General features: G+C 43.1%; 1 protein-coding gene across 5 annotated transcripts in view; it reads left to right on the plus strand.

Moving 5' to 3' along the window:
• The window catches only part of KBTBD12 (kelch repeat and BTB domain containing 12), a 30536-nt gene extending 8343 nt beyond the window's left edge, over positions 1–22193 (plus strand). For 4 of the 5 annotated variants that reach the window (XM_033926448.1, XM_033926447.1, XM_033926449.1 and 1 more), the window contains exons 4-6: positions 3435–3585; positions 9972–10169; positions 18951–19664. In XM_033926448.1, coding sequence (XP_033782339.1) covers positions 3435–3585; positions 9972–10169; positions 18951–19120 — 519 coding nt within the window. In that variant the 3' untranslated portion in view covers positions 19121–19664. Of the gene's footprint in view, positions 1–3434; positions 3586–9971; positions 10170–18950; positions 19665–21376 lie in introns of those variants that run through there. The other variant, XM_033926452.1, reaches the window with a different exon arrangement.
• Positions 22194–24120: the final 1927 nt, after the last annotated feature.

Below are 24120 nucleotides of genomic sequence, written 5' to 3' on the forward strand. Positions count from 1 at the left end.
AAAATGCTTGAGTGCCTGAATAAATGAATGTAATCTGTTTTGAGCTCCCTTGGGAGAACAGTATAAAATATTAAATAAATCATGTACTCCACAAATCAAACTGGCATCATTTCCCAGCGCATAACTGATCTTTTGATGCCACGGTTATCTGCATGGAAAAAGCACAAGCCCAGCTCTAAATCAACCCAGGACCTTCCTCCTTGGTGCAGAGCTCAGATTTGCTACAAAATGCTGGACAACCTTTGCTATTCTGACAGTGAAATACCTGAGTCGCTGAATAGCAGCAGACAAGGATTTTTGCCAGTTAAATTGGCTGAAACCTGATTTATTTTTCCAAACGAAGACCAGTTTAAAGGAAACAATGGCAGTGGTTCAGTTCTCGTTCGGTTAAACATAAAACAGATGCCGGTCTCTGTTTCCTACTTGTGGTCTTTCTCACAGCCCACTTGTGTTTCTAATGGACCTGATATTCAAAAGGGGCTAACCAGGCAGAAGCCTCTCCCGACCAGTTAGTCTGTGCTGAGCAGGCTGGGAGGAAATATCCCATGGCATTTTTCTGGGTAATGCCGCTGAATGCCTCTGCCCAGTACCGGATTTACCTAGAAGCGAAATAAGCTACAGCTTAGGGCCTCACAAAAGTTCAAACTTTGGGGGTGGCTTTGAAGATTTTATGTGACTTTTTATTAACTTATTTAACCCCTTCCTTTACAAAGCCGCGCCGGCTGCGGTGGTAACAGCTCAGACGCTTCTAGGAATTCTATGAGCGTTAGAGCTGTTATCGCCGCGTCTAGCGCTAAAAATGCTAGCGTGGCTTTATAAAGGAGGGGGTAAATGTTTGAGAGGTGGAACTACTTTTATCTGTACTTTTAAAATGGCTTGAATTGAATTTAGGTAACGTTTTAAGCATAAATTTTCGGTTTTCAGGCTTTTTATCAGTGACTTATTCCCCCCCCCTTTTTTTTTTTTTTTTTACAAATCCATGCTGCTGAGCAGTGCGAGGTAAATGACAAGCCGTCCATAGAAATAGAATGAGTGGCTCAGCATTTAGTTCGTGCAGGAGCCAGTAAGGAAGCCACTCAGCGCCAAGAAGCAGCGCCAAATCGCGCTGCTGCTCGTGCAGCTCAGATGGCAAAGTTGGATCGGTTAGCAGCGGGGCAAGAGTTTGGAAAGCTTGCTCCTGCCCGCTGAACCTCCACCAGCGATCGGCAGAGGTCCGAAGATACAGCAGGGAGGAGGAGAGGGGGCAGAGCCTGGCGGCGGCAGCCTTAAAAAATTTCTGGGAGATGGCATTGACCTGAATATAAACCGGGACCCCCATTTTTGTGCCAGTTTTTTGAGTATATACGGTATTGTGCCGAGAAAGCAAAACACTGAGAATTGGTCCCACAGCCCTCGATCCAACTGGCAGTTTTCTGAGAACTGGACCAGTGTTCTGCCTTTAAATTTGAAACTATGGGGCAGCTTCTGAAGCTTCATCCGTCACTTATTTCCCCCCTCTTTGTACCTGGTACAGTGAGTGCAGTCTCTGAAGCTTTATAACTTCATCCCTCTGATGCTTTCACCTAGTTCTGTATCTCACTGGTACGTTACCTTCATAGAGCTCTGCAACTGCCAACAGGCCCCAAACAGAACGGAACATCACAGTTTTCCATTCCATTAGCATTCCAGACCCAGAGACAGCAGCATGGAGGTATCCTGTGCCAGATTAGACTGTAAAGGATGAGGTTTTGAAAAGAGCTGTATGTGATAGAAATGAGAGCTGGTGTGCATAGAAAAGAGTTTCTACACTTCTTTGTATTAAGTTTCAGCTGCCAGACATTAGACCATTCTTCTGGTGTGTTTTTTTGTAGATTACTTCTCATGTTGTCTATTCCCTCCAAGTTGTCCACTCTGTTTGTTATTAATTACCTTGAAATTATTTGCATCCTTCTTTCCTTACTTATGGTCTCCCTGTCCTATTGAATAATTTGGCATTCTTTTCCTCTCTTTTTTGAAATTGTGATGGGCTGTATGTCCTCGAGGGAGCGGTACATCAGAGTCTAACTCTCCCAAGGATTTCCTAGAGGATGGGCAATAGGTAACCGGGGTTAAACAGGGAATGGCCGGGTTAAACAGGGAATGGCCAGGTCAACCTAGTTCCTAATGGGTGGTTCTAGTAGAAGACTAGGCGGGTGGGGTTAGGAACCAGCTACAGTACCCCTATTTCCTCAGACTGTTACTTTGCCAAATAGCAAAGAAGATTGGATGAATGGATTTACATGCTAATTTGCATGCAAGTCAATTGTAGAGAAAAGGGGTGATTTATAAAGAAAAGAGACTCGCTGGGCTCCTGATAGGGGAGCTTTAGTGTGGACCCTCTCAGCCCTTAAGGGACATTTTGAGGGGGGGTCAAGAAAGACCTCACCCTGAACTGAAAGTGGGTGGGGGGGCTGATTAATGGACTCCCAGTAGAAAGGAGCATAGTTTAAGTTCTCTGGGGTGACCCTCAAGACAAGGAATGCTGACCTAGTGCCTAACCCTCGCTAAGCCTGCAACCTGCTCTGAGTGTCCAAGCTTAGATTAGCTTCACCTTCAGTAGGCGGTGAATGGACATTCAGCCTAGAGTCTTGGGTAGGTGGTGCCAATGTACAGAGTGGAGGAGGTGGCCGTTGGAGCCTGAGGTTGCGAGTTCAATTCTAGCCGGCTCCTTGTGACTCTGGGACAGATAGAGAAAATACTTAGTACCTAATTACTATTCAATGTCAACATTTCTCTCGCTCTTTTATCGTTGCATGTCTCCCTCCCCTCCACCATATGCAAGATTCCTCCCTCTCACCCCTTTCTACCTCTTTATTAACGCCTGGCAGAATTCTGCACAAAAAAAATTCAGAATTCTGCAAGTTTATAAACCACTTTGGGTGAATCTCTTCATTAAAAAGTGGTTAATAAATCTAAAAATCTAACATAAGAAATAAATGAACATATAGACCCTCATCCCTAGTCAATTTTCAGAGGGACTAGAGATGGACGAAAGCTTATTTTCAATTGTGAATACAGAAAAATCTTACCCTCCCCTCCTTTACTAACGCATAGAATTCCTACGAGCGTTGGAGCAGTTACCGCCACTGCCAGCGCTAAAACCCGCACTACGCATTAGTAAAGGAGAGGGGACAGACAAGAAGAATTGCCTTGTGATATAAATGTTGTCTCCTTCCAAATCATCCCGAGTGCATCTCTTTTCATGAGTTTTTTTGTCCTCCGTGGCCTTCAGGAAGTGTAAAAATCTCCATGTTCACTAGACTTTTGGAGACGGGTAAACGTTACAGGACTTTTGCATTGTACGTAGAGCTAATCGTAGATTTATTTTTTAAGAACTCAGATCTTGGGCTTGGTTAGTTGCATTACTTGGTCGCACACAGTATTCCATTATTACCTGATTGTCATATTTTCTACAGATGGATCTTCCCAATGATGAACCCGATCGATTAAGCAACAGATTGTTTCAGTATGATCCTGTCCAAGACAAATGGACACACCGTGCTCCAATGCTATACTCCAAGTATCGCTTTAGTACAGCCGTACTCAACGGTGAAATTTATGTCTTTGGTAAGTGGCAATAGATCGAATCTGTGCTGTCTGTACAGGGTCCGATTTTGTGGGACTCCCTGTTGGGTTCAGTGCGTCAACTGCGTTATTTGAACGCGCTTTTGGTACCAACAGTGAGTATGCATGAAATTCAGCTTTTTTTTTTTTACTTAGTGTGTGACTGTATTAGCTTTGAACTGTCTTGAAGATATATTTTGTACCTGTGCAATGATGCTTAGATATTTTAGGAGGTTTTTGCGATATTGTTGATATATTCGTTGTTTATTGTTCCTCGCCTAGATTTGTAGCTAGGCAGGTTATACATGTTTAAATAAATAAATAACAGCTTTTCCACAACCATTTTTTTGTACGCCATAAACACATTTTCCTTGAGCAATCATTGCTTTTCTGTTTCTCTTTTAACATACGAGGGAACTTGCATTATACTGAAATATCCATTATCCAGAACAGCAGTAATCCCAGTCATTCCAGATGAAATATTTGTAAACAGTAGAGTACCTTTCATCCTGATCTTTCTTTTGAAAAAATCCCTCCTGTTAGACTAAACCTATGTTCCTTTTCATATTTCACGCCTAAGAGCCCATTAAATGATCCCAGACTACCTTTTCACACTCTACAATGAATTCAGTTGGAGTAACAGCGCCTTCGTGGGAGCTAACTACTATGTAAATGTTTTGTCATGCTGGAGGAGAAAGAACAAATATTATTTGCATGAGGTAAACACCTCATTTATTGCTAGAAGTCATTTGATTCTTTTACTACAGCCTTGGCTCTAAAAATCCCTACGTGCTTTACATTAGGCAGAGGAAACTAAGAAATAAAAGACTCAGTTCTATGCATTGTGTCCAAATTTGGCCCCCCAAAAGATCCCCAATGACATAGAAAACCCGGAGTGGATTTAAGTTCCTGTGGCAATGCGTCCATTATATCCTATGGACGCGTTAGCACGCGCTTATTTTTAACGTGTGCTAAGACGCACTACCGCGCCTTAGTAAAAGGACCCCTAGATCTGTCTTTTTATTTCCGGTGGCAATGACCATATTTGCACGTATAAGCTAAAAGTTATTTTCTGTTGTATGCATTGATGAATTAAATATCTTCCGCTTAAGAAGTAAAGCAAGCTTTAGAAGTCAGTGAAATGCTAGCACTCATTTCACTACATTCAATGCTATTCTCACTTTGAGCACATATTTATCCTATATATAAAATTATTAGGTACATAAAGCTGTAACTGGACAAAAGAGCACATGAATTTATACTTGGTCTAGCTCAGGGGTAGGCAATTCCGGTCCTCGAGAGCCAGAGCCAGGTCAGGTTTTCAGGATCTCCACAATGAATATGTATGAGATAGATTTGCTTGCCTCCTTGAGATGCAAATCTATCTCATGCATATTTATTGTGGCTATCCTGAAAACCTGACCTGGCTCCGGCACTCGAGGACCAGAATTGCCTACCCCTGGCCTAGCTGAACACTCGGACACTCGGAGTTTTATTGATGACAAATGAATGCATCCTAGATCTGCAGGAGAGCTTCTACAGATGTTGGGTGTCGAACCTCAAAGTTAAGTATAAAAGGTAAATTCGAACAATGCAAAATTACTGCGTCCTTAAATTATAGTCTCTGGCTGCGTTAGATAAATTAATGTATTGACTGAAATGCATCCATTAAACAAACAGCCAGAGAACATGATGTGAACATTTCTAAGAGGTTCTGGTAGAACAAACAGTGTATAATTCCACATGGGGGGGGGGGGTTAATGCTTTTGCCAAGTGCATTAGTAGCAGTTCAGGAGGTGCTTCTTGGATGTAGCAAAAGAAATAGAGAATTGGAATGTAAATACCTTTTAATGAGAGACTATCCTGGGAAGACTGGGCAATGCCAGAGGCAGAGGGATAATGGAGCCATGAGTGAAAACAGCTGCTGACTGGTAGTGTTGGCATCTGATTCAGAGAGTCCCCATCAGAAGGAGGGCAGCACAGGGGAGACCAAAGGCCCGTTGACTGGATACCATCAAGAATGACATGGGAATGAAGATCAACCTATTGAAAGAAGCCGTGGAAAACAGGGAAGCATGGCGAGGACTGGACTACACAGTATCCTTGGGTCGGACAGGACTGAATGGGTAGTAGTATAGTGTTAGCAGATGCATGCTGCGCTGTACATTAAACACGCAAGAGACGGTCCCTGCTCAAAAGAGCTTACAATCTAATTATGACAGGGACACAGGGGAGATCAATATATTCTGTTCATGAAGAGAGAAACAAAGGGATGAAGAGGTAAAGAGGGTAGGGGATACAGAGGGAATGTAGTGTTTTACAATTTGGAAGTGTTGGGCCCTAAATACAGCTTCGCAAAAGTGGGCTAGAGTGGTGAAGCTTGCTACGAGCGTACTGTAAGTGAAACCTGCCTTAGGCTCACCACCTTGCATTTCCTGGTTCTTGTACAATGACTTCCCAAGGCTTCTTCAGGCAACTGAAATTGCACATGTAATCCTTAAAAATTAATAAAGAGAAATTCTGGCATCTTAAAACTGTGTTTCTCAACTTACCTCCTACAGATTTTAGCCGCTTCTCTGCATGCTTTCCCAGGAATATAAATTGTGTTGGTTAGGAATTACAAAACAGAGTTGTCTTGTTTTCTGAATGACAGGATCAATTCAGATTCCCTTGGAAGAGAACCAGAAGAGAAGGACTCAGTCTGAGGTTCTGCATTTTAATCCCTTTTTTGGGGGGGGGGGGGGAATGGAATCCTTTCTAGCTGAGGCTGGGAAATCTGGTTATTAGGTGCACTTACATTGAAGCATTTTCAAAGAACTACAGCTTGCAAGCTTAAAAAAAAAAAGAGATATGATAACACTTTAGTAATATGTACTGATTAGCCATATTTTAATAATAATAAAAAAGAACATACAGCTGGAGAAGCATGAATGAAAATCCCATTAGCAAACATAAGGATAAAAGAATTTTTGTCTTTTGTTGGTAACCCAGCTAATTAAATTGAGCTCTGACCAAGCTTTCCCCGAAGGCTTGTTTTAAACATTTTTAAGTAGGTCAATGGGCTTCCATGTTTCTATCAGAAAATGGTCATTTTAGTGTGGTGGTCACAAGCATTTGTGGGAAATCTAGTGCTTTAATCCTAAGATTCTTGGATAAAATGCTGCTTCTTTACAGCTGGTATTGCTTTGGGATTTATTCTCCCGTGTCTGACAATTTGCGTCTTCTCTGGGTCACACATTGCGTTGTCAGGAACCCCTCCCCAAAAAGGTCGAATATGAGAGGTACCGTATTTCAGCTGTCTACAATGTCATCCTAATTTCCTCTGCTGGAATTCTGTGAGGGTATTTCATTAATCGTTCACTGGTACCTACAAATCCCCTACCAAGCAGAACTGCATCGCTTGTGACACAAAAGAATGACCCTGAGGTTTCATTTCAGCTCTGTAGCAGATTGCCGATATTTGTCTCCACAAATCCAGTTGTACAGTCTTTTATGAAGACAGAGGATGCTGTTAAAGGTGTTTGGGGGGGGGAAGGGGGCGCGGAAGGAACAGGACTCTCAAACTGTTATTAAAGAGTACCTATATAAGAACATACTGGGTCAGACCAATGGTTCATCTAGCCCAGTAGCCCTTCTTCATGGTGGCCAATCCAGGTCACAAGTACTTGGCCGAAACCCAAATAGTAGCAATATGCCACACGGAATCCCAAATAGTAGCAACATTCCATGCTACCGATCCAGGGCAAGTAGTGGCTTCCCCCATATCTTTCTCAATAACAGAATATGGACTTTTCCTCCAAGAAATTGTCCAAACCCTTCTAAAAGCACCACAAACATCAGACTCAACACAGCCTGTATTTCGGTACCTTAGTGCCTTCCTCGGGAGTCAAACTGTTGATATATTCCGTTGTTTGGAGAATTCACAATGAGTGGTATGCTTCCTGGTGGCTTGACATAAGAGACTGATATTGCGGTGTTTGGGCTTTTTTTGTGGGTACCATTATCTGAAGTGTCATTCTCCAAACAACAGAATATATCAACAGTTTGACTCCTGAGGAAGGCACTAAGGTACTGAAACACAGGCTGTGTTGATTCTGATGTTTGTTTAAGTGCAATAAAGTCCCATTTGAAGCATCTCTACTTTTGTTGATTGAGTGTGATATTTCGTAGAGGTGTATCTCCGTCTTTTTTTTTGTCTGCCCATGTGCCTCCTTGCACATATGTGCTATGCAAGATGATGCAGAGAAGCACTTAGGCAACACATTGGCTAAGGGGCTTGTTTTCAGAGCTCTTAAGCACACAAAGTAGCATAGCAAGAGATGACAAATTATAGTATAAACATGTAATAATTATTTTTGAAACCCACAAAACAAATACATATTATATTAAAATGTTTAATAACTATTACAAAAGAACATCAATGATATGTATCTATAAATGTACACAGACCATAAAAATAGACAATTAAAAAGCTGGTATGACCAAGTTACGGCATGAAGCCTGCATCAGGAGTATGTGCAACCAAAATGCATCTGAGCCATGTCAAAAATAAACTCTTATTGTTCTTAGAGTAGACTAGTATTGAAAACTTCACGCCCAAAATATTTTTGGTGCTATGGCAGCTATTAATGTATAGTCTTTAGGACTGACTTTGTTCTTATATCCACGACCTTGATAAAGTATTTTGAAATGCGTCGGCAAGCAAGGGGAATGAATTAAGAAAAGCGAAGTAATTTATATCAAATTATTTATAATTAAAGAAAAAATACTTCAAATGAATTTTATCGGCTATAACTAATATAAGAACATAAGAACTGCCATCTCCGGATCAGACCTTTGGTCCATGAAGTCTGGCGATCCGCACATGCAGAGGCCCAGCCAGGTGTACACCTGGCGTAATTTTAGTCACCCATATCCCTCTATGCCTCTCGTAAGGAGATGTGCATCTAGTTTGCTTTTAAATCCTAGAACGGTGGATTCCGCAACAACCTCCTCTGGGAGAGCATTCCAGGTGTCCACCACTCGTTGCGTGAAGCAGAACTTCCTGATATTTGTCCTGGACTTGTCCCCCCTTAGCTTCAGTCCATGTCCTCTTGTTCGTGTCACATTGGACATTGTAAATAATTTTTTTTTCTGCTCTATTTTGTCGATTCCTTTCAGTATTTTGAAAGTCTCGATCATATCCCCTCACAGTCTCCTTTTCTCAAGGGACAACAATCCCAGTCTCTTAAGTTGATCCTCGTATTCCAAGTTCTCCATACCTTTAATTAGCTTCGTTGCTCGTCTCTGCACCCTCTCCAGCAGTTTTATATCCTTCTTTAGGTTGGGAGACCAATGTTGGACACAGTATTCCAAGTGTGGTCTGACCATTGCCCTATAAAGCGGCATTATAATTTTCTCCGATCTACTCGAGATTCCTTTCTTTATCATGCCTAACATTCTATTTGCTTTCTTTGCCGCTGCCGCGCATTGTGCCGACGGTTTCAGGGTCCTATCTATCAGTCCACCCAGGCCCTTTTCTTGTTCACTCTTACCCAGAGTTGCACCTGACATTCTGTACTCATGTTCCTTGTTCTTTCTGCCTAAATGCATTACTTTGCACTTTTCCACATTAAACTTCAACTGCCATTTCTCTAACTGACACAAGTCACTCTGTTATTGGGACTAATGAGGATAAGGACCGCTGTGAGTTATGTTACTCGAACGGTGGTCTGAGGATCCCTATAAACATTAGAGCTTTATCTGCACGCAGAGAAATATTTTGGGAGTAAAGTTGTGAGATTTTCAACCAAAATGCAAACATAACTCACTACGAGCCCCGAAGCCCATCCAATTCCTAGGGACTCTGACGCTACCGTGGCTTTGCAAACAACCCCTGTGTATTATGTCTCCCTTTTAGTAAGCATTATATCTCTCTTATTTGAATTTCAATGCTTTTAGTATATTTTTGAAACCGTTTCATGGTAGTCCCATTATTAAGTTTCAGTTTACTAATTTTGAATGCTACCTCATTCATTGTATTTGTTTAGCTGAGCTAATTATGCTGTTAACAAAATTATACCTGCTGTACACCGCCAGGTGAATCTCTTCATAAAGGCGGTTAGTAAATCTAAAAAAAATAGCATCCTGTGGTACTTTGTGTGTCTACGTACTTTAAAAAAGCTAGTATTCTAAACGTTAGTGTCCTTGTTTGACCCATCATTGTTCGATTTGGCTTCTGTGTCAGAATTGTTAATCTGGAGCTCAGTTGTTAAACTGTCACCACTGCAAAAAGAGGGCCCTGATTTCCCTAAGGCCTGACATGTAATTGTGATGGAGATGGAGCCTGAATCCATTGGATGTCGGCAGAAATAGATGTACTTCTCTAAAATGTGTATTCTTCTCCTTAGGTGGAATTGGTTGCCTGGGTCCAGACAAAGGACAAGCCCGGAAATGTCTGGATGCTGTGGAGATATACAATGCAGATGGCGATTTTTGGAGGGAAGGACCTGCCCTGCCATCCCCAATGCTCTCCCTACGGACCAACTCTTCGAGCGCAGGCGTAGTAGAAGGGAAAGTCTATGTCTGCGGGGGATATCAGGGAGCAGGTAAAAGAATTCCATTTCATGTTGTACTGGCTGCATCTCTCTCTTCTTTATTGAATCGTCTTGGCCATAGCTTGTAAAGTCGCCCTAGAATCCACAGTTCAGGTTCCTGCCTTTTGCACAAAGACTATTCTGTAACTTACTGTCCTTCTCCAGCAATAACTAACATTTTTCTGCATGATTGATTAACAGGCTTAGACATTACTCTTTCACTTCTAAAGATCTGGTTTCACAAGCAACTGAGGTTACACATTACCGGTGGGAATTTAGCCAGCTTTCAAGAGCATTATAAACCTCTTAGTTCCTGTTCAGCAGACAAGAGGGATTAGAACAATGGTTCTCTCAAACCTGTCCTAGGAGAACTAGCCAGTTTAGGTCTCAAGACATTCACAATTACTATACATGAGCTACTACTAATTATTTCTGTAGCTCTACCAAACGAACGCAGCACTATACAGAGTCACACAGAAGACAGTCCTTGCTCAAAAGAGCTTGCAATTTAAACAGACAAGACAGACGGGATGTCATGGATACAGTTAAGGGGAACGGTTAATCTGCTGGCTTGAGGGCAGAGGGGAATACAAGATAATCAAGCCATTGTGACATCACTGATGAGGTTGGCTCTTAGGCATTGGTGGAATGAGGCTTTATGACATCACAATCTCTGATCTGGAATGCTGCTACTCTTTGGGTTTCCGTCTGGTACTTGGGACCTGGGTTGGCCACTGTTGGAAACAGGATTCTTGACTTGATGGACCTTTGGCCTGTCCCAGTTTGGCAGCTCTTATGTTTTTATGTAATAATACTTCTGGCATAAATCAGCAACAGCTGGACAGAAACAGTTGACCCTTCAGCAGCTTGTGACACTAATAAATCTATCTTAGACACACTGCCATAAACTAGGTTTGTCAACAAAAAAGGCAGAAATGTACGTAAATATTTTCCACATTAACGTCACAGATGCCATAATACTGGGCTTCCAAATCTGCCCTAAGAACCCCATAAACAGTCAGGTTTTCAGGGTATCCACAATGTATGTGCATAAGATACATTTGCATATGTTGACAAAGCAGTGTATGCAAATTTATCTCTTGAATATTTATGGGTTCTATTCTTAGGTGTTTATATGTTAAATCTAAGTGTTTATTTTCCAGCTAATGAAGGCTCTTTAACAGTATAATAATGTATGTTTGTTGGCATTTTTGTGTCACAGGTAATACTGCTGGATATCTTTTTTTATTGTGGAAACAAATACATACGTTTGTGTCACTTAGGAGGAAGGATGGGCAGCTGGCCAGAGCACCCCTCTTGTCCAGGCAGGGAAGGTGCATGGATTGGTCATGGGGTTTAGGATCACCTGACAATGCTGGTTCCCTGCCCCGGAAGGTGACATCAGAGGGAACCAACAGCCACATGCACCCCCGAGCTCCCTGTACCGAGGGTGAACCAACCCCCTCACGGCCCTTGCTATGCCACTGGTAGAGTGCACACTGTTTGCAAGAAGGGTGCATTATTTACATAAGAACATAAAGGCTCCCAGGCCCTCTCCAGACCTTACCTGGTGGTTTAGCGGTGATGCAGGGCAGAAGCGATCTTCCTACGCTCCTACCCCGTGCAGAACCGTCATAAAAAATGACTGCTGTGAGTTCCTGTGGTCTCACGAGACTACAACGGGAACTCATGGCAGCCATTTTTGATGATGGCTCTACCTGGGGTAGGAGCGAAGGAAGATTGCTCCTGCCCCTGCGTCACCGCTAGACCACCAGGGGAGGTCTGGGACGCAGGAGGGAGGCGGAGGTGGGACACAGTCGACCCTAAAAGTTATTTGTGATTTTCCATATTCGCGGGCCGGCTTTGCCCCTAACCCTGGCAAATTCGGAGGGAGAAGTGTAGTTAAGCTCTGGAACGTGTTGCCAGAGGATGTGGTAAGAACTGTTAATGCAGCTGGTTTAAAAAAAAAAAAGGTTTGGACTAATCCCTGGAGGAAAAGTCCATAGTCTACTGTTGAGACAGACATGGGATGATAGCATGGAATTCTGCTACTATTTGGGGTTTTTTGCCAGGTACTTGTGACTTGGATTAGCCTCCGCAAAGACAGGATACTGGGCTAGATGGACCTTACTGACCCAGTAAGGCTATTCTTGTGCTCTTAATCTGTCCCAGTATGGCAACGCTTATGTTCTTATGACTGGTTGTAGGATCACAAGGAAAGGTTTGGAAAGCCCTGCCCTAATGTGGGAATTCTACCTTGCTTCACAGTGAATCCTTCCTTAGGCCCAAAAAAAAGGAAGGGAAGGAAACTTGTAACCACGTAGTCTGAAGAGCAGCTGTCCATGGTGCGCTATGACTAAATCTCAGGCTATTATACATCTGTTACATTCACTTTGTTAGTTCCAGACCCCACTCGGGAGTGAAGCCGCCCTCTTGAATTCAGCAGTGATGTTTTTCAGAGCAAAAGGAATTTATAGAGTACAAAAGGCTTTCACCGAATCTGGGGGTTAATGCATTCCTGCCTCCCTTCCCCTCTCTCTCCGCAATTAGCAACACAATCTATATCTTTGTAAACAAACAAACAGGCCTGGTTTTCTGCTCATAATGTTCTCCCCACTGCGTAACGGCTGCGGTCCAGCTGAGCTAATGCGTGGGCCTCTCCTCGCTGAAATGTCACCTACTCTGGACATGACCCAATAATTATTTATTTTGCCTTTTCTACCATAAAGGATTTCTCCCCCCCTGTCCCATTATGTCGAAGGCCATTCTTGATTATAGTGGTTACTGTGAACTAAAGGGGCTAATTCAATCCATGGGCTCTGTAGTAGGAAAAATGGCACAGTCATCCCATTCTTCTGTTTTCAAGCGGGTGATCAGAAGAAATTTTAGTTCCTGGGCATCCTGTTAAGTTGGCAGCACAATAAACCAATACCAATTGCTAGTTCATTTGGAGTCTATTCAAGTCTCTTAATTAAAATTGTACCTAGAAAAGGGTGGTTATGCACCTGTCAAAAATGCAGAGCAGTTCGAAGCATCTATTTTTCTTGGACCATGCAAAACCCAGTTTTGGCCGAGGTTCGCACAAAGATTTAAGAGGCTTGCTACTGAAGGAAAGATGCAAAAAACTGAGTGAGGCGATACATCAAAGAGAAATCAAACTTGGAAACGTAGAAACTTAAATACAGAGATCGTTGCTATTTTTGTCAAAAAAGTTCAATGGGAGAGCTGAGACCATTAATGGACAAAGTGGCATTCTGTCTCCACGCCCCGGTATTTATTCTCCCCCTATATTTTCTGCGAAGGCGTGTTTGTTACCACCTTTTCAACAGATACTCTGTTGATGCACGGGTAGGGGCCTAAGGCCCTGATTGGCCAGCTTGCTAATGGCAGCTGGCGGAGGAGCAGGAGGGACTGAGAACCCCTCCTGCTGCCGACTTAAAGATCTACAGCAGTCTGTGGGCTGTTTTGTGAATCGGGTGACAATTGCTGACTTTAGTGAATTGGGACCATAGTTCATTCACTGACAGTTGCGTGGTACAGATATTAAACAGAATAACTGTTATGGAGAAATGCCAGCAGCAAGTCTGAGGAAAAGATGAGGTGTGGGGGGGGGGGGGGAGAGATTGTGTACTGGGGAGTCAGGAGCCATATTTATGGTTGATAGAGGCCCCCCCAAGCCACGCTTTAATAAGTGCATGCATCTGATTGTGGAGTTGCTGAGAAACCAAGGAGAAAGCTGGTCATGATGGCCACATCCCATTCGGACTCGAGTGAGCCAGGATCAATTTAAAAACTAATGGTCTGGTTTAGTTCTTTTCTAACAGGACTGGCTCGAGTCAGTTATATGTTCTAATACTCTCTGTTCTCCATTCATTATGCAACCATGGTCCAACCCACCAAGAGCTATAATTATGCAAATATAATTCAAGAGATGTAGCAATACTGGGCGTAATACCGACCTTGTAATGACTTTCAGAAAAAACGAAACCCTTTTGGGTTGTGGTGGAGAGAGTATGTTGGTTTGTTTTTCTGATTGCATTGTGAAGTTTCATGATTGATACAGAAAATTTACCCAGCATAATTAATTGTAATATCCTCAGACTGTGCAATGGGCTTTGGCTCTTTACTCACCTTACTTGTGACCTGGATTGGCCACTGTGGAAAAAGGAATACTGGGCTAAACAGACCTTTACTCTGACCCAGTTTGCTTATTCTTATATTTGACATCTTTCAGATTTGAATCCTCTGCTGGCTTAACCATTTTGAATATTTTGTGTCATCCACAAATTTGATCACTCCAGATTAGGCTTATCAGACGTTTGGATTTACCTGGACTTGTCTTCTTTTCAGAGGACTTTGTCCGGTTTTTGAAAAGCTGGTAAGATCGGGGTCGAGTCTGGCGTGCATCTGCGCATGCGTGGATGCGACACGGTGACATCATGTTGCATCTGTGCTTGCGCAGACACGTTCCAGATCGGCGTGAAGAGCCAAAGTTTGCGTGGGGTTGGGAGGTGGGATGGGGTGGGCCCGAGGGTGGCCACATGTCCTCCTTTACCAGATGCAAAATCTGTTAACCCTACTCCAGATCACTTATGAATATGTTAAACAGCGCAGGTCCTAGTACAGATCTTTGGAACATTCTGCTACGGAATCATTTGCCCACACAAATCAGATCCCTGGACTCCCTGACGACCTTCCGGAAGGCAGTAAAAACCTGTTAACTACCCCAGACCTGAAATGCGTTACGAGGAACTGTGATAATGAAATTCTCAAACTCTATGAACAGATATATAAACAGCTACATGGACAAAATCACACCACTGCTCGACTTCTCCTCCATATGCCTCCAAAATGCTTTTCAGTCTGTCTCCACTATGCTCCCTATCTTACCCTAATCCCTCCCCCTAAACTATGTGTGCCCATTGTCCCTCCTTGTCCCCCTCTGTAAATGATAACATATTAGCCTCACCTTCTCCCTAGATTCTCTTCCATAGAATCTTTACATTTCACCTCGATGATCATTTGTTAGCCTTTAATATGGTACCTAAGTTTCCTCCTTTTCTTTGTAACCCTCCCGTTACCCCGTACTCTGTAACTGTGTTTGTTCTGCTGTTACCCGCCCTGTGCTTTCTGGGAGGGCGGGAAATAAATCAAAATAAATAAATACTGTTGCCTGTTTCCATATCGAACGTTGACCATGTAGTCCTTCTCTGTGTTTAATGTCTTTTAGCCACTTTTCACACAAAAAAAAAATAAATTATGGCTTTCATCCCATGACTGTTTAATATAAGAACATAAGAATAGCCTTACAGGGTCGGACCAAAGGTCCATCAAGCCCAGTAGCCCATAGCCAATCCAGGTCCCTAATACCTGGCCAAAACCCAAGGAGTAGCAACATTCCGTGCTACCGATCCAGGTCAAGCAGAGGCTTCCTCCATGTCTTTCTCAATAACAGACTATGGTCTTTCCCCCAGGAACTTGTCCAAACCTTTCTTAAAACCAGCCACGCTCTCCACTCTTGAGATGTCTCTCTTAAATCTACCGTTATCCACTTGTTTGTTTACACCTTCAAAAAAAATCAAATTGCTAAGCAGGTCTTGCCTCTTCTGAACGCCTGCTGACATCCTCATTAAGCGTCCTCTATCTATATGACCTGTAATTGTATTTTTACTTATTGAACTAAATGTCAGGCAGAGAATTTCCAGCGTGCACTGCAGCACTAATAATAACCTGAGAGCTGAGATTAAAAAACAAGTTTCCAGCATAAATATAATCAACAACTCTTAGCAGAAAAAAACAAGTATAATCCTTTTAGGAGGACCAGCAGAGCAGTAAAATAATAAGCCAAAGAATTTAAGAGGGCTGTAATTTACATTCCCAGCTTATTAGAATAAGCCTCACTGTCAGACTCAGCCACTGAATTTTCATTCTACCACATGGGAAACTTCCTTAATTCTGTCTTCTGAAAAGGTTGTCGTATAGTCAGGTGTGCCGATTACATAATATGCCAGGTATACAGACTGGGATAAATTTTCAGAGGCTTAATTGAATTGACTAAGTTGATTCTGTACAACCTGACTTTTCATTTTCTATGCACCTCCAACAAACTGCTAAGGCCTGTCTCTTCTATCTCTTCAATATCTCTGTCCACACTCTCGTAACCTCACGCTTAGATTACTGCAATCTGTGGCAAACTCTGCTGCACAATTCATCTTCGACCAACCTCGCTACACTCATGTCACCCCTCCTTAAATCACTTCACTGTGGGCTCCCTATCCACCTTCGCATACAGTTCAAGCTCCTATTGCTGATCTCCAAGTGTGTTGTCAATATCTCTCCTCTCCTCTCTCCGTTCCTCAGATCAGCTGCTCTTAGTTGTTCCCTTCTCCTCCACTGCCAATTTCAGACTTCCTTCCTTTTATCTAGGTTACATATGTAAGTTTATATGAGTAAAATGAGGCAGCTACATGTGGAAGTCGTGCAATTGACACTTCCATGTGGAAGCCACCAGGATTGCGCCCTCCACTAAATACCTGTATGCTGACAAATATAGAAACATAGAAGATGACGGCAGATAAGGGCCGGACTGAGCACATGTAATCTGTATGCTCTGCATAAAATGGGATTTCAGTGTTCTATAGATTGTAGCACTTCCTGTTTCTCTTAGCATAGTTGCTACTGCTTTACACCTTCAGCATCTGGGGAATATGTGCTTCGTTTTTTGGTTGCACCCCTACAGTTTCCTTCTCCTTTGGGCTTCCAGCTCAATTGGAATCAGGGGCAGGATTCAATTCTATGAGCTCTCTGTGGTTTCCTCACCTCAGCCCAGCCCTTGAAGCAATTCATGGGCCACAAACAGTGGAATAGCGAGTCTGAACGGTCCCCCCCCCACCTCCACATGCTCCTTCCCCGCCCTCTCCTGTCATTCACACACCGCTTCCCTTCCCCCATACCTCTGTATGGGGTGTGAGCAGAAACCCCCGACCTGCTGTCACACCAGCGTTGGCTCTTACTCTGATGTCACTTCCTAGCCACATATTCAGGAAGTGGTGTCAGAGGAAGAGCTGACACTGGCATGACATCAGGTTGGGGGTTCCTACTTGCACCAGGAACATTACAGAGGTACGGGGGAAGGGAAGCGGCGTGCACACACGACGGGGGAGGGGGGGCAGGGAAGGAGCAGGGCGTACAGAGGAGGATGGCTGCCTGCACCCTCCTCAAAACGGCGCCTGGAGTGGACTGCCTCTCCCTCCTTACTCGGCTACTTTCCACAAACTGTGGCTAATAGAGCTCTGAAGACTGATAAGGGTTTCTGACTGGAACTCCTCTTTAGCAAGAATGCTGATCTCTGCTTCTGCAGCTCCCAGCTGATCCAAGGACCAAGACCAGCTCTTCCGCATGGCTGTGTGCATTACCAGATGAGTCACTGGGCCAGCCCTAGAGTCACCCAAAAATAATGCAGTTTGCTCATCCTTATTAAAGAGGAAAGTGCCTGACTGAAAAAGCACTTTTGCACACAGTCTCTTTGTTTACCTGCACTTAGCTCAGTTTCAGTACCCAACCCACAAGGCGTACCCATCGTCTGTTATGTTATGATCATTTCTATGCAATGTGCGGGTTTTCCACATTGCATTCATGCCAAATTAGTTTCATTACATAATGCTATAGCAAATCATAGAATAGCCTTACTGGGTCAGACCAAAAGTCCATCAAGCCCACCATTCTCACGGTGGCCAATCCAGGTCCCTAGTACCTGGCCAAAACCCAAGGAGTAGCAACATTCCAGAATCCCAAAGAGTAAGAAAAGATTCCAGGCAGAATCTCAAAGAATAGCAAGATTCTGGAACCCCAAATAGTAGCAACATTCTGTGCTACCGACCCAGGGCAAGCAATGGAAATCCTGTGCTGTTTTGTGGGAGTGGGGGGAAGACGGACGGTCCCTGGGGATTTTGCCGGGCTCACTTAAGTGATAGCTACACTCCTGACCCTCTCCATCATGTAAACACAAAACATTTTTGATTGTATAACATAGAGGAATTCCCTTTGGGTATCACAGAGATCTTAGGGCTAGATTCACTAAGGACACTGATCGTGTCCCGACCACTTTGCGACCCGATTTTCCTCCGACCCTCTGATCCGATCCGTGCATGCAAATGAGGGAAAATGGCATGTAAAAACCTTGAACACCGACTGAGCTGGCCGATCAAGAAACGAGCGACCGCTGGGGACCAGTCATTCACGACCTTTCCGACTGCATCTCCTGCTCTCTGCCCCGATCGCCGCCCTGCTTCTGCCTCGGCTCTTCTTGCCTTCCCCGCAGTGCGAGCCTGCGGTTTTAACCCACAGGTTTAAAGCGGGTTAAAATCACGGGCTCGCGAAGAATGTATAAGTAAAAAAAAAGTTGTTTTTGTTTTTTTTTTAAAAAAAGATCGCTGCTCTGGAAGCATGCACAAACCATCTACAGATGGTCTGCGCATGCTTCGGGATCGCTCTTCGGCGATTCGTGCAGTCGGTTGGGGGCGTGATTCCAATTGTCCCCGGATCAGATCGGTAGGGGAGTTTAGCAACCTGAAGCGCTTGTTCTGCTTCTCTAACCAGTCTTTGCTGCTTCCATCTCCTTCTGATAACAGAGATGCCATCACCCATGTTGCTACTAACTTGACTGTGTCAAGGAGCAGTTGTTGAGTGCAGGGTGAACCCTTATCTCTTGTACTTTACCACTGAGTTTGCAAGTCAGAGTGTTGTTCTTGCTTCTCTTGACTGAGCCTTTTCTTTTGACTTTTTATTGCATAGACCGCCATGAGGTCATTATGAAAACCATCCTGGAGCTGGATCCATGGGAAAATCAGTGGACAGTGGCAGCCACGAAGGTTCTAATGCATGACAGCTATGACGTCTGCCTCGTTGCTAGAATGAACCCGAGAGATCTCATTCAGCCACCCTCGGATTTGGTTGAAGTCTAAAGGAAGGAGTGAATGTGTGAAAAAAACCTGCACTTCTAAAAGGCTTTTTGTAGTTATTTGAAATTTAGCTGTTAACTGAAGAGGTGTGAAGAGTGGTACAGAATAGACACTTCCTCTTCAGGAATAAAATATTTTCCCCATTTCCGCATACGAAGAGGTGATGTCATACTATTTCTCTTTAAATTCTAATAAACAGAATGTTAAAAAAAGAAGAATCTCCACATTTTAAGGGTGTAGCTGATAAGGTGGTGGCACATGAATATGGATCCAGATCTTGTGGAAGAGGGATCCAGATCCATCTCAGTCTAAAGCAGTGGTTCCCAAACCTGTACTGGAGGAACCCCCAGCCGGTCAGGTTGTCGGGATATCTGCAATGAACATTCATAAGTTAGCTTTGCATGTGATGCCTCCATTCAGTGCAAATCTCTCATGCATATTCATTGCGGGTATCCAGAAAACCTGACTGGCTGGGGTTCTCCCAAGGTTTGGGAATCCCTGGTCTAAGGGCTCACATTACTTTGGACCAGGAGTTCTCAATCCAGTCCTTGGGATGCACTCAGCCATTTCAGGTTTTCAGATGTTCATGATGAATATGCATGAGAAAAAATTTGCATGCACTACCTCCATTCCATGTAAATCTATGTCATACATATTCATTGGGGGGAGGGGAAAGGTATCCTGAAAGCCTGATTGGCTAGATGTGTCCTGAGGACTGGGTTGAAATATAGAAACATGATGGCAGATAAAGGCCAAATGGCCCATCCAGTCTGCCCATCTGCAACATCCACTGTCTCCTCCTCTCCCTATTGGCTAAGGCTCTTTACACCTGCATTGTGATGTCATAGAGCTTTATGGTTATAGAAACAGAGAAACATGATGGCAGATAAAGGCCAAATGGCCCATCTACTCTGCCCATCCGCAGTAACCATTATCTCTTCTTCTCTCCAAAAGATCCCACGTGCCTTTCTCAGGCCCTTTTGAATTCAGACACAGTCTCTGTCTCTACCACCTCTTCCGCGAGACTGTTCCACGTATCTACCACCCTTTCCATAAAAAAAGTATTTCCTTAGATTACTCCGGAGCCTATCACCTCTTAACTTCATCCTATGCCCTCTCATTCCAGAGTTTCCTTTCAAATGAAAGAGACTCAACTCATGCGCATTTACTTTATGTAAGTATTTAAACGTCTGTATCATATGTCCCCTCCCCCACTTTTCTTCCAAAGTATACAGATTGAGAGCTGCCTAGAGCCAATCTCATCCGTGATGACACAATGGCTTGATTGGCCTAGCCCAGTATCCTGTCTCCAACCATGACCACTCAGGATTTTCTAGACCTCAATCATATCCCCTCTTAATCATCTCTTTTCCAAGCTGAAGAGCCTTTCCTCTCATCGACAAGGAGGCAATGAAGATCCTGTGTTTAAGGATGTGTGACATCCCTTGAATCCTGTTAATTATGTATCATAAGCATTGTAGAATGTACAGTGCAAATTACTTAGTGGTTAGAAGATGCATTCATGGGCTGCACTGATCACAGATTCTTTCCATGATTAATACTTGAACCAATGTGTTATTTGGAATTTGAATATTCTAAAATATATATATGAAACAGTTAAATCCAGGTGCATCAGAAATACTTCTGAATCATGGGAAATATTTTTACAGTGGCAAACGTCTTTAATGGTCCTATTTCGCTTGGTTCATGTAATCTGTGATTTCACTTATAAATTAGAAGTCTGATTATGTGAATAATAATACATTTATTTATATTTCAAATATATTTTATTGATCAAACAGAACAAAACAAGCAGCAGAACAGTACAGTGATCTTAAGAAATCATATTAGCAATCCACCGCCCCAACCACCTGTCCACCCAAAGAATAAAGAAATAATTAAAAAAAAAAAAAAAAATTGGGAAAATTGGAAAATATAGACTGAAATGAAAGAGGCGAGACAGAGCGGGCAACCACACCCGAGAATAAAGAAGATTACTCAATTAGATATTCAGAACATTACTCCGAACAAAAGCTGTTAAAGAAGACCAAAAGGGCTGCTAAACCGTCTGAAGCTGGAGGCAATAAATTTGTTTATATACAATACTCATGGTTCAGTGCGGTTTACAATAAGAGGTAAGAACTAAAAACACAGTGAATTTATACCACAAAACACAATACATTATCCCCCTTGTTTACAAAGGTGCGGTCAGACCCAGAGGAACATGTGACTAATTGTCATTTGTTTTAACATTTGTAGGTTTCCAGGAATTAAATGAGACGTTCTGAAGTACAGACAGGATATGCTCTTTGAGACTTTGGATATTCTACCCTTGTGCTTCTCTCCCTGCACCTCCCTTCCTCTCTGTGCCCCCAGTCCTTCCAGCCGCAGTGCCAACTGAGATGTGTGTGCAATTACAGCAAATTGAACAGAAAAGCAGTCAAGGATCGTGGTACAACAAACCGAAACACAGTGCCCACAAAAGTATGAATGAAATTGTGGTGGGTATCAGGAAGCCCTCATCGTTCAGTCAGCCTTGAATGGTGGCTTCCTCCACCGCTTCTCTCAAGTTTTGAGAAAAGCCATGTTGGGAAGAAAACGGATGCTCGTGTTTACTTGGAAGATGGAGCCCTCGAGGCTGTGACCCACAGTTGACCAGGCTCATTCAAACTTGCATCTAATGTGACTTATCTTTCATAAAAGTAAAGACAAGTTGAAATTATTTTTGGCTGCGCTATAGAGCCCCCTTTAGAGCAGAAGCACTAGCAAAGTTCTTGGTAGAAATATTAACTACTGGTCAGTGTTCGGCCAACGGTCAGTATTTGATTTTTAGACGCTGATTGCCCCAAGCAGAATTAGGCCCTCATAGTCAATGCCAGAGTCTTGTCCATGCACTAGCATTGAATACTGGTGGCTGGCCGGACTATGTCAGGCTTCCAGCCCTTATGCAGGGAGGCTGTAGTCAATATTGGGCATTATAGTTTGCATACATATTAGAGTGGGATTTTGAACTTCTTGATTATTTTTTGCTTCCCCTTTGACATTGAGTTTTCTTTGAGGAGATCTGCTATTTATTCTACAGCACCATGATAAGACTTTGCTTATCCCTTTTCTTTTCTTTTTTTTTTGAGGGGGGGAAATGATTACACCGTTCATAAACTCCACTTCCTGCTTATTCCTTGAGTAGACTCTTCAGTTATTTGTAATTTTTGTAGCTTTGATGTCTACACAAGGCTTTTATAAGAAACGGTTCTTATGATGCAATTGACTAACTTTGAACAGTTATGTCTTCTTAAAAATGAAATAGAAATCAACAAGCCAGGAGGAGTTCAGTGATTTTGTTTGTTGTAATTGCAGTGAATTATGCACAAATGTTTAGCTAGGGCTGCAGCTTTAAGGGTGTAATTAGTTCTTGGGTAATGTGTTTTGCTTAAGGCAAAGATGATCCTTGTGTTAAGGAGCCTCACAGGAAGCAGCCTAAACTTTCTGTTGAAACTCAAGCTTTAGATGAGGACATAAGACCAAAGGTCCATCAAGCCCAACATCCTGTTTCCAATGGTGGCCAACCGGTTGTTGCTCCTACTTAAGGCCAGTCTTGTCTGCCATTACTTTGATTGGTTCAAGACTTTAACATCAGCCTCTCCGAAGCACTGAAGATTTCACGAGGATTTCTTTTTCAGACAGAGTCCAGGAGAGAATTTCAATGTATGAGCCTGAATTCTTTTTGAATAATCATCTCTGCACTCCAACTTTGTTCAGCAATTGCCAGAAGACTATTCATAACTCCAGGCAAATCTTATTAAAATGGCAGATTAAAAATGCACTGATTAGGGCTCACAATGGACAATGGTCTGGAAAGATTCTTTAAAATATTTGTCTCTAAGAACAGTTCTGAACAAGATCATTATCATCAGATGAGTTGTCAGCATTGTAATGGCTTAATCAATGTCCCTAATAAACTCTCATGTCTTTTAATTACACCTGATTATACTTACATTGGATATTGCAGTTACAGTATTTCAAGCCCATTCAAAAACCAGAACGTCACGATCAGACTGTACCATCACAAGGACACTAGGAAACCTGTTCACTGACAGCCGTCTGCTTCCCCTTTGGGTTGATCTTACAGGATGGGTACCAGTCTTCAGGAAGAGGCTCACCTCTTGTGCATTTAAATATCTATCATATCTCCCCTCTCCTGCCTTTCTTCCAAAGTATACATATTAAGATCTTCAAATCTGTCCCCAAATGCTCTATGACAAAGACTTTACCATTTTGCTAGTTCCCTGTAGACCAGTGGTCTCAAAATCAAACCCTTTGCAGAGCCACATTTTGGGATCTGTAGGTACTTGGAGGGCCTCAGAAAAAAATGTCTTATTAAAGAAATGACAATTTTGCATGAGGTAAAACTCTTTATAAATCTTTCCTTTTGACTAAGTCTTAATAATAATATTGTCATTATAGCTAAAGAGACATATGATCAAGAAACGGTTTTATTTTACTTTTTGTGATTATGATAAACATACCGAGGGCCTCAAAATAGTACCCCTGGGCCGCAAGACCACTGCTGTAGACTGACCCCATCCTTTTGAAGTAAGGTTACCAGATTTGTTCAATAACAAAAGGAGGACATATGGCCCTGCCCCATTCCGCCTCCAGCCCTGCCCCCCCAGGCAAACTTCATCTCTTGTTCCCCGAGTCCGGGTTGTGCCTGAAAGGCCTCCGAGCATGCGCAGACGTGACATGATGACATCACACACGCGCTGTGTGTGATGTCATCATGTCACATCCACGTATGCTCAGAGCCCAGATGTAGCCCTGAGCTCGGTGCCTTCCAAAACCTGGACAAACTGCTGACGTAAAATCTGGTAAACCCTAGACGGATTTTGGAAGGCCCTGGCTCTCTCAGAGCTTGAGGCTGTGTCTGGAGGGCCTCTGAGCAAGTGCGGATGCGATGCATTGATATCACACGCATGTGCGCATGCATGTGATGTCATCGTGCT

The sequence above is a fragment of the Geotrypetes seraphini genome, chromosome 17 (genome assembly GCF_902459505.1).
Source record: "Geotrypetes seraphini chromosome 17, aGeoSer1.1, whole genome shotgun sequence".
Classification (NCBI taxonomy): Eukaryota; Metazoa; Chordata; class Amphibia; order Gymnophiona; family Dermophiidae; genus Geotrypetes; species Geotrypetes seraphini.